Source organism: Sinohyriopsis cumingii, chromosome 16 (genome assembly GCF_028554795.1).
Source record: "Sinohyriopsis cumingii isolate HCF-2022 chromosome 16, ASM2855479v2, whole genome shotgun sequence".
NCBI classification, from domain to species: domain Eukaryota; kingdom Metazoa; phylum Mollusca; class Bivalvia; order Unionida; family Unionidae; genus Sinohyriopsis; species Sinohyriopsis cumingii.
In genome coordinates, this window is record NC_142976.1 from 31,848,313 (window position 1) to 31,860,066 (window position 11,754).

Genomic DNA, 11,754 nt, shown 5'->3' on the forward strand with positions numbered 1-11,754 from the left:
ATTTAAAACCAGTGCCAACTGTCCAGTTTTGAATCTTGTTTATGTTTTGTTGCAATTTTCATTCAATTGTATGCATATTTTTGGATCAAAAAGCATACAAGGAAATCATCAACATATAAAGAATAATCCACACCAGAAGCCAAACACTTGTTGATGTCATTAATTTTTATGTTAAAAGGCATAATAGGTAGACTACTGCCCAGAGTCACACCTGTCTCTTCTTCATACATATCAGAGAAAGTGGAACTTATACTATGAATTACCTATCTAAATGAAAGTTTCAAAGAAAAGGGGTTAGACAGCCATTTAGACCTACATCATGCAGGTCATTCATTGCTCTGTACTTCCATGATGTATCATAGGCCTTTTACAAGTAACAGAAAACAGCTACTAAATGCTTTTGCTTGCATTGTGAATGAATGTTTCAAGCCTAACCAGATGATCATTGATACTATGGCCATACTGGAACCACCTTGGAATGGAGATATTAAATTGTTAGTCTCCTGATACTAAACAAGCCTTGCATTGATCATTCATTCCAGTTCATCAATATAATGGGATGTTAGTTGATAGGATTTGTGCTATCCTTGCCTGGCTTAGGAACATGCATTACAATAGCCTCTTTCCAGTTTTTGGTACATTACCAATGGTCCATCATTGAACATTTCCAATAGAATAATTATTGAGGGTTCTATTAGGTGTTTCAAAACCTGATAAATGTATTTTGTCTGATCCAGGGGATATATCATGGGTCTCATTAAAAGCATCCACAAGTTCCAAAAATGAAACATTATAACCAACTGAATTATTTTATGTGAATTTTAAATGTATCTTCTCTTTTTGACTTTTCAGCCTTTGAAAATCTGCAAATCAATTACCGTATATACTTGCATATAAGCCAAATAATTTAGGAAAAAATAAAGGCCTGGAAAAAGGAGGGCTGGCTTATCCACGGGCCAATGTGTAAACTTAACAGTTTTTAGGTGTTTTTGGTAACTGTGCAGATTTTCTGATTTCTCCAACACCAAGTTAAATAAAGGTAAATACAGACTTCATAATTCATGGGCCAGTCGAGCTTACCAGGGAGACCATGCTGAACTATATAGCACTTACACAGTGCAAAGCATGCATATCGTCACTTAAATCCTTACTTATTGCCAAACATATTAGATGCAGATTTTGCTTTATTAATTTTTTCGCCCAAATCCATTTTTCCAGATAACATTTCAGCTAGTTCTTACTAGCTGCTTTGTTTATGTTGAATCACATGCTCACTTAGTTACTCATTTTCAATGATATAAGCAATCCTACACACTGAGGTAATATTTTTAAAAAGGTATGCACGTTTATTTGTACAAGGCACATAACCATCCTAATTTACATGTTCATGTAAGAGTGGTAATAGTAAAGGCTAAAATTCTCATAGAGATCAACTAAGATCAACATCAATCAATTTTAGTTTTGTGTTTTAGCTGAACAAACATAACTTTCCATACAATGGAAAGCTTGATGTTTCGGTGTCTCCAATGTTGATAATCAGCAAATTTGTCTTTTGTTTTGCGTCAGCAATACAGGCCACTTAATCATTAAAACCCTGAAACTGGCTTGTGATAAGAGTGACTTTTGACCGGTAACTATACCAGTTTAACATTGGTATAAAGGGTATAAAAATGCCAGGTGGTCACTCGTGTAAGTTTTGTTCGTGGGAATGGAGTTATAGCATATGGAGTTACAGCATTCGTAGTGATCATTCTTGAAACTGAAATTAATTGTGGACAATTTTATTGTTGTGGTTTATCTTTTCGTTCTGGTTTATTTTTTATTTTTGTATTATTGTAGACGTAAAAATAATCATTCATTTGCATGAATAATGTTTAAACTTAATATTCTTTTTAGTGAAGAAGTGAAAGTTTTATACTAAAAAAAAATTATTTCGTCACAACAATAATTCAAAAGTGATACAACAGAACATGTAGGACTTTTATTGTTTAGAAGATATGAAAATCAAAGACAATGTAATTATCAGGAGTTCTCTACAAAAATCAGAAGATATTAATATGAAATCGGGAGTTGGCGTGGAGTGACCCCAAAAATCATGAGGTTTTTTCCCTCCTGGCATGAAAGTTGACAGGGATGGTGTAAGATCGCTTACATCAAAGCAAACTACAACTCAGCTTTTATGGTATTAGCATAATTTTTGAAGCATTATTTCTGAAACTTTATAAGAAAACAGAAAATTAAATAAATTATTGTTTTTTTAAATAAAAGTTTGCCTAAATAAATGCATTTAGAAATTAACTCGTGCATCTTGAGATGCCTCAGAGTTGTAAGTCGGCTTATATGCAGGTCATGCACTTTTTAGTGTTTATACCTGTTCATTTTGGGTGTCGGCTTATACGCGAACAGGCTTATAAGCGAGTATATATGGTAGAAGATGAAGCTTTAGAAAAATCAGCAGCAAATACATTTGCTCTGTCAGATTTATTTCTGTAAGTTTTCATTGTTAAATTTTCTATGTTAAAGAGCTGTTGTTTCTCTTGACATTTATTTTGTGGATTGTGTCTCATACTATCTTACACAGGATCTTGAGTTTAAAATAGAAAATAGTTTTCCCATCATGTTCTATTACATTATTTAATTGAGTGGAAAGCTATAGCCCAGAATATGTGGCATATGCTCAAATTTTTAGGCAATGGACTATTATTAAATTGTTTCAATGCTTCTTCGCACTGTCTAATGGCTTCTTTACAATTTTCAGTGAACCATGATTTTTGGTTCTTTTAGAGTTAGAGGAGGACTTGGGAATGAATTTTTCTGCAATATTGAATAAAACATGCAAAACATTGAACAGGACCATTAAACCAGGAAAAGTAGTGATAACAAGATTTACATGCTGGAAATTGTGTCAGCCATATCAGACTCCAGAACAGCACCATTTTCATTGGGGACCAAGTAGACATCATACCTAGTCTTTTGGGGTGAAAACACCCATGTCAATAAGAACATGCAGTTTCAAGCATCTGAGCTACTCCCAAAATATCTAGTCTGGTTCCCTGATTAGCTCCACTGAATCTTGTATGAAAAAAGGGTCAGAATCAAAAACAAGGGTATGCCATTATTAGGAATCTACAACAACAATAATTATATTTCCCAAATTTTTGCTTTTATTCCACAAGTCCATATTTTAAGGGTCACTGCCTATTACTTTCAGTCAAAGGGATGGCAAATCTGAGAATGCAGTCCACTCATCTAAGTTTTATACTCTTTTATACCATTATACTGTATACCACTAATGACTGTAACATACCACAATATAAAATGTATAGTCATGAATATGGAAAGTTTACCGATGATTAGTATTTGTTCCTACTATGAACTACAATGATCAGAAAAAAACCTGTGAAGTTTTGGATAAACATACATCATCGAAAACAATGTACAGTGAACACTACATACCAGTACTTAATTAACCATAAAATGTAAGTTACAGTAACCTCCAATGATCACGATGACCTTCATTGATTATTAAAGGTGAGTACTAAGACAGGTGCATCCAATTATCAAGTATCATGAATAAAACTTAAGCAGCACCCATTAAATGATGTATGTATTTATGTCGAAGAGTTTTATAGCATGTGAGCACAGTTAGTGGCCATATGGTGCCAAGTAAAGGCAAAGTTTAAAACATAAGCATCACCTGTAAATAAATTTTAGGATGATAAACCATTCCAAATATATGGAAATATTAGGCACAATATAATATATAAGTCATACAGATTTTAACATTCTGCAAAATGTAAATATAATAAAAGATAAACATGAACACAAATACTTAACCAATGTAATATCCATTATTGGGATCATTCTTAGGTAAAGAAAATTACTCCAGAAAATGTTATTATGAAAAACGAATTTCTGTTTGACTCCCAATGACTCTGTTCTTTGATCTTTTGTTATCTGAATCAACAGACCTCTTTCATACCTCAAGTGCAAGCTCTCCACAAACTATGGTATACATTATCTAGAACAAAAGTGATTATGCAAAATACATTGATCTTGTTTCAGTCACAGTGATCAGGACCTTTGACCCTAATATCAAAATGCTTCTTCTTCACTCCAAATGCAAACAGTCCACAAAGTTCATTATTGATCTCTATGTAGACAATATTGTCCTTCTTTCAGGCAGTGACCTTCACATATGACCTCAATACTGATAAACATTCCTTTATCTCAAGTGCAAGTGATTTACAATGTTTCAAGTCTGCTATGAAGAATATTATTGTGCAGACACAGTTTTTCTTGGCTTTAAATCACAGTGACCTTGACATTTTATATTCTGACCACAAAATCAATCATCTTATTCCTTACCAAAGTGCAAATTATCTACGAAGTATGATCGAGGATGAAATACCAAGGATAATCTGTGAAAGCCATTTTTGTTCACAGTGACCATATCTTTAGACTTTCTAACCCCAAAAATGGTCCAGAACTTATAATGATGTAGAATTCATTTTATTGTGCAGCAGCAATTTTTCTTTACTTCTGACCTTTCTCTCCAAGATAAGCTTTAACCTTATCCAACTGCAAGCTATTCACAAAGTTTTGTCCAAGGCTGTTTAACTGCAAGCTAATTCACTTTTGTGATGGATCTAAGGATGGATGAATAGATGTCACAATGTCATCCTGGTTTGATATTTAGATCAAATAACATCAAATTTACAGAGAAAACCACTTTTTAAAATATATTTTGCAATATAAAATATGTACCAATGAGTTCTGGAGACAGTTTTCCTTTCTTTTTGAACTCGAACCACTTGTCTGAGACAGCTGGAATATTTCTCAGGATAAACATCTCGGCAGTGATGAGAGATTTGAGGGCATCAATCATCCACTTTGGGTCCAATACAATCTTATCTTTAAGTATTTCCTTGCTGTGGATAATAGAAAAAGTGTTAAGTGCTATCTGTGTTATCCAAACTATCAACTTGTTTTTGTTTCAGAATCATGAAAAACAGTAAATCATAATTACTCAATCACTGTGACCTTATGTACATGCTGGCAGTAACTTGGAAAAAGAAATGAATATATCATTGATATATTGTTTAATATTAGACATGATAGCAAATCACAGGCAAATTAAAATATATTTTGAGAATTACAGTATCAGCAATGACATGTCGGCCAATTGGAAGCTAACTATGTAGTCCTAACCCTAACTCTAACCCCAACCCTAACTTAAATTACAGTAATACAAACTACATGATTTTACATTGGCTTACAGAGGAAAAACCATTCCCAATCTCACCTGAAGTAAAGGATTGTTCCAATGTCATGTTGAAATCTAAGAAACAAATCCAGTACCTCTGTGGCTATCAGTACAGCTCCTGCCTGGTTCAAGTCTTCCAATAAGCTACGAGTAATCACCTGTAGACACAAATGAAAATTACTGCTTAATTTAATAGGACTTAATCCACTGTTAACCTTTTATTTTCCTTCATAAAGTAAATTTGCATTGAATGATCTTCACTTGCATAGGTAATTAGCACCACAAAATTAGTCTAGCAAATTCTTCATGTTTAAATGGATCATCTACATCATGAAGACATTATCACTATCAAGTTGTACATGTCACACTGGTCCATCTATATATTCATATAATATCACAAACAAATTCCACATGTCTAACAAGATCTCAAGATGCATAAAAATATCATAATCACATTTTGTTTATCTAACTAAAACATACACATATGGATACAAATATCATCATCACATTTTGTATGTCTAGTTAGATTATCCACATATGGATAAAAATATCACAATCACATTTTGTATGTCTAACTGGATCATCCACATATGGATAAAAATATCGCCATCACAGTTTCATGTCTAACTGGATCATCCACATCTGGATAAAAATATCGCCATCACATTTTGTATGTCTACCTGGATCATCCACATATGGATAAAAATATCACCATCACATTTTGTATGTCTACCTAGATCATTCACATATGGATATGAATGTCATCATCACAATTTATATGTCTAACTGGATCGTCCACATATGGATAAAAAATATCACCATCATATTTTGTATGTCTAGTTGGATTATCCACATATGGATAAAAATATCACCATCACAATTTGTATGTCTAACTGGATCATCCACATATGGATAACAATATCGCCATCACAGTTTCATGTCTAACTGGATCATCCACATCTGGATAAAAATATCGCCATCACATTTTGTATGTCTACCTGGATCATCCACATATGGATAAAAATATCACCATCACATTTTGTATGTCTACTTAGATCATCCACATATGGATTAAAAAAATATCACCATCACAATGTATGTCTAGTTGAATCATCCACATATGGATAAAAATATCACCATCCATTGTATGTCTTACTGGATCATCCACATATGGATACAAATATCACCATCACATTTTATATGTCTAACTGGATCATCCAGATCTGGATACAAATATCGCCATCACATTTTGTATGTCTAACTGGATCATCCACATATGGATAAAAATATCACCATCACATTTTGTATGTCTAGTTGGATCATCCACATATGGATATAAATGTCATCATCACAATTTGTATGTCTAACTGGATCATCCACATATGGATAAAAATATCACCATCACATTTTGTATGTCTAGTTGGATCATTCACATATGGATACAAATACAACCATCAGATTTTGTATGTCTACCTAGATCATCCACATATGGATACAAATATCACCATCACATTTTGCATGTCTACCTAGATCATCCACATATGGATTAAAAAAATATCACCATCACAATGTATGTCTAGTTGAATCATCCATATATGGATAAAAATATCACCATCCATTGTATGTCTTACTGGATCATCCACATATGGATACAAATATCACCATCACAGTTTATATGTCTAACTGGATCATCCAGATCTGGATACAAATATCGCCATCACATTTTGTATGTCTAACTGGATCATCCACATATGGATAAAAATATCACCATCACATTTTGTATGTCTAGTTCGATCATCCACATATGGATACAAATATCACCATCACATTTTGTATGTCTACCTAGATCATCCACATATGGATAAAAATATCACCATCACATTGTATGTCTAGTTGAATCATCCACATATGGATAAAAATATCACCAGCCATTGTATGTCTAACTGGATCATCCACATATGGATATAAATATCATCAACACAGTTTCTATTTCTAACTGGATCATCCACATGGATAAAATATCACCATCACATTTTGTATGTCTACTTAGATCATCCACATATGGATAAAAATATCACCATCACATTGTATGTCTAGTTGAATCATCCACATATGGATAAAAATATCACCATCCATTGTATGTCTAACTGGATCATCCACATATGGATACAAATATCATCAACACAGTTTCTATTTCTAACTGGATCATCCACATGGATAAAATATCACCATCACATTTTGTATGTCTACCTAGATCATCCACATATGGATAAAAATATCACCATCACATTGTATGTCTAGTTGAATCATCCACATATGGATAAAAATATCACCATCACATTTTGTATGTCTACCTAGATCATCAACATGGATAAAATATCACCATCACATTTTGTATGTCTAATTGCATCATATATTATACATGCATATAAATATCACCAGCACGATTTTCCTTTCTAACTGGATCATCTACATATCTCATAAGCAGAATTAAAAGATAAAAATTATGTTAAGAGAACAATAATAAACTTACTATCAGAGTAATGACCTTGAAATTTAGGCAAGTCTTCCATATATGGATCTAATTATGTGTGCAAAGTTTCATATCCATATCTCAGGTTGTTTTTGATCAGTTGTGCAAAAGAAGTTTTTGTCAACTAGTCCAAAAAGTAAAATAGAAGTCTATTCTATAAAGCACTGGAAAATTGTTGAAATGGCCTAAAATTCTAATGAAATGTGTAAAATTTCTTTTGCTGAATTATCACACTAAAATGGATTTTGGACAGATGGGCATTTAGATGGACATTCAATTGGACATTTAGATGGACATTCAAGAGACATTCAGATAGACACTGAGGTGGATATTCAGGTAGACATTCAATTGGACATTTAGATGGACATTCAACTGGATATTTAAAAGGATATTCAATTGGACATTTAGATGGACATTCAATTGGACATTTAGATGGACATTCAACTGGATATTTAAAAGGACATTCAATTGGACATTTAGATGGACATCTAGAAGGACATTCAAATGGACATCTAGAAGGACATTCAATTGGATATTTAGATGGACATTTAGAAGGACATTCAACTGGACATTTAGATGGACATTCAACTGGACATCTAGAAGGACATTTTCGGAGGACTTTCAATTGGACATTTAGATGGCATTTAGAAGGACATTCAATTGGACATTTAGATGGACATTCAATTGGACATTTAGATGGACATTTAGAAGGACATTCAATTGGACACTTAGATGGACATCTAGAAGGATATTCAATCAGACATTTAGATGGACATTCAATTGGACATTTAGAAGGACATTCAATTGGACATTTAGATGCATAAACAATTGGACATCTAGAAGGACATTTAGAAGGACATTCAATTGGACATTCAGATGGACATTTAGAAAGACATTCAATTGGACATTTAGATGGACATCTAGAAGGACATTCAATTGGACATTTAGATGGACATTTAGACAGACATTCAATTGGACATTTAGATGGACATTAGACAGACATTCAATTGGACATTTAGAAGGACATTTAGATGGAATTCAATTGGACATTTAGAAGGACACTCAACTGGACATTTAGAAGGACATTCAATTGGACATTTAGATGGACATTTAGAAGGACATTCAATTGGACATCTAGAAGGACATTCAGTTGGACATTTAGAAGGACATTCAATTGGACATTTAGATGGACATTAGACAGATATTCAATTGGACATTTAGAAGGACATTCAATTGGACATTTAGAAGGACATTCAACTGGACATGTAGATGGACATTCAATCGGACATTTAGATGGACATTCAATGGGACATTTAGAAAGACATTCAATTGGACATTTAGAAGGACATTCAGTTGGACATTTAGATGGACATTTAGGACATTCAATTGGACATTTAGAAGGACATTCAACTGGACATTTAGATGGGCATTTAGAAGGACATTCAATTGGACATTTAGATGGATATTTAGAAGGACACTCAATTGGACATTTAGATGGACATTAGACAGACATTCAACTGGACATTTAGATGAACATTAGACAGACATTCAATTGGACATTTAGAAGGACATTCAATTGGACATTTAGAAGGACATTCAACTGGATATTTAGATGGACATTCAATCGGACATTTAGATGGACATTCAACTGGACATTTAGATGGACATTAGACAGACATTCAATTGGACATTAAGATAGACATTCAATTGGACATTTAGATGGACATTTAATTGGACATTCAATTGGACATTTAGATGGACATCTAGAAGGACATTCATGTGGACATTTAGATGGATATTCAGGAGGACATTCAACTGGACATTCAATTGGACATTTAGAAAGACATTCAATTGGACATTTAGATGGACATCTAGAAGGACATTTAGAAGGACATTCAATTGGACATCTAGAAGGACATTCAATTGGACATTTAGATGGACGTTCAGTTTTAAATTCAGATGGACATTCAGAAGGACAGCTTCTTTTACTTTTCTTTTTAACAAATGAAAAAATTGTCATACCTGTTATAAAATATGAATCTAAATGCAAACCTTAATTCCAGCAGCTTTCAGCCTCATCAGCTCTTGTTCCAGGGGAATCCATCGTGTGGGTATTTCCTCTCCCCAGTATGACTGCCGAGATGCCACCTCTACAATTTTCCTCTTCAAATCCTCCAATCTGCTATCAACAACAGTGTTGTCAATGGCAAAGTCCTCATTAACCAAGTGAAATCTGGTAGACTTGTCACTTAGATAAGTGTGGATATCCCTGAAGAATCTCTCACAGATTTCGTGATGGTAGATCTAAAAATAGGAAGAAGATTGGCAGACCCACCTACTTTCTCCGTTATACCAACATTTATAGAATTTACATGTATATTCAGCAGAATCTGTTTGTATTAAACCATTGTGAATATTAATTAATTTTGGTTAAATCTCTAAGATTGGAAACAAAAACTGTGCAGGAAATTATGGTATATTCTATTCAGCTTTGAAACCTATCTTGTTTCAAAACATCTTTAACTATCATAATTCATCGTAGCTGACACATTACATGAATATAAACATTGTGCATTTTAAACAAATATTCACCACAGTTATGTCAGAAAACACTGAATAATAAGGTAGCATACACTGACTGTATTAAGTAGCATAGTGTACAAGTGAGTTATTAATGTATGATGTAATACATGTAGATAGCACAGTGTACTACTGAATTACTATGGTAGTACACATTGTATGTATTTTTATAGTGTACAACTAAGTTATTAATGTAAAATGTACTACATGTAGGTAGTATAGTGTACCAATGAATTATTATAGTAGGCATACACTGTATGTAGGTAGTATAGTTTACAACTGAATTATTATAGTAGGCATGCACTGTATGTAGGTAGTATAGTTTACAACTGAATTATTATAGTAGGCATACACTGTATGTAGGTAGTATAGTTTACAACTGAATTATTATAGTAGGCATACACTATATGTAGGTAGTATAGTTTACAAATGAATTATTATAGTAGGCATACACTGTATGTAGGTAGTATAGTTTACAACTGAATTATTATAGTAGGCATACACTATGTAGGTAGTATAGTTTACAACTGAATTATTATAGTAGGCATACACTGTATGTAGGTAGTATAGTTTACAACTGAATTATTATAGTAGGCATACACTGTATGTAGGTAGTATAGTTTACAATTGAATTATTATGGTAGCATACACTGTATGTAGGTAGTATAGTGTACAACTGAATTATTAAGGTAGCACAGATTGTATGTAGGTAGTATAGTGTACAACTGAATTATTAAGGTAGCACAGATTGTATGTAGGTAGTATAGTGTACAACTGAATTATTAAGGTAGCACAGATTGTATGTAGGTAGTATAGTGTACAACTGAATTATTAAGGTAGCATACATTGTATGTAGGTAGTATAGTGTACAACTCAATTATTAAGGTAACATACATTGTATGTATTTTTTGTATCCCACTACCAATTTCAATAATGGAAACATTTAATGTGATAAAAAGTACAAGAAACTTAGTCAATTCATTCACTAATTTACAGTTTCTAACCTGTCTGTGAGTAGAGTGTCCCTAACACCATGATCATCTGCACATTTCACACTTAACGGAAGTTTTCAATATAATAGATGAACATGCCTGAGATCAATTTCCAGTTCAAGGACAAGTCCATTTCCAGCAAAGGGGTATGTGCACGATTACAGATTTAAATTCGTATGTCGTCTGCTTTCAATATGGTCAGTGTTGAATCAAGCAAAGGAAAAGAATGACAACAACAAATTTGTCTTTCACATGGATTTAACAAGCAGTTTAATTTCTATGTTCATGTGTGCAAAGGGATATAATTCCAAACTCTCAACATAATGGTAATTTACGGAATTATCCAGCAGTTACCAAACTGGATGAACTACATCATTATGTTG

General features: G+C 33.1%; 1 protein-coding gene across 1 annotated transcript in view; it reads right to left on the bottom strand.

The window, feature by feature from the left end:
* Positions 1–10,522, bottom strand: part of LOC149780157 (putative serine/threonine-protein kinase roco11) — a 34,918-nt gene extending 24,396 nt beyond the window's left edge. Inside the window, exons 1-3 of the mRNA XM_089936912.1 lie at positions 9,852–10,522; positions 5,306–5,424; positions 4,768–4,931 (exon numbers count right to left, since the gene is read on the bottom strand). Coding sequence (XP_089793038.1) covers positions 4,768–4,931; positions 5,306–5,424; positions 9,852–9,878 — 310 coding nt within the window. The 5' untranslated portion in view covers positions 9,879–10,522. The remainder of the gene's footprint in view (positions 1–4,767; positions 4,932–5,305; positions 5,425–9,851) is intronic.
* Between the last annotated feature and the right edge of the window lie 1,232 nt (positions 10,523–11,754).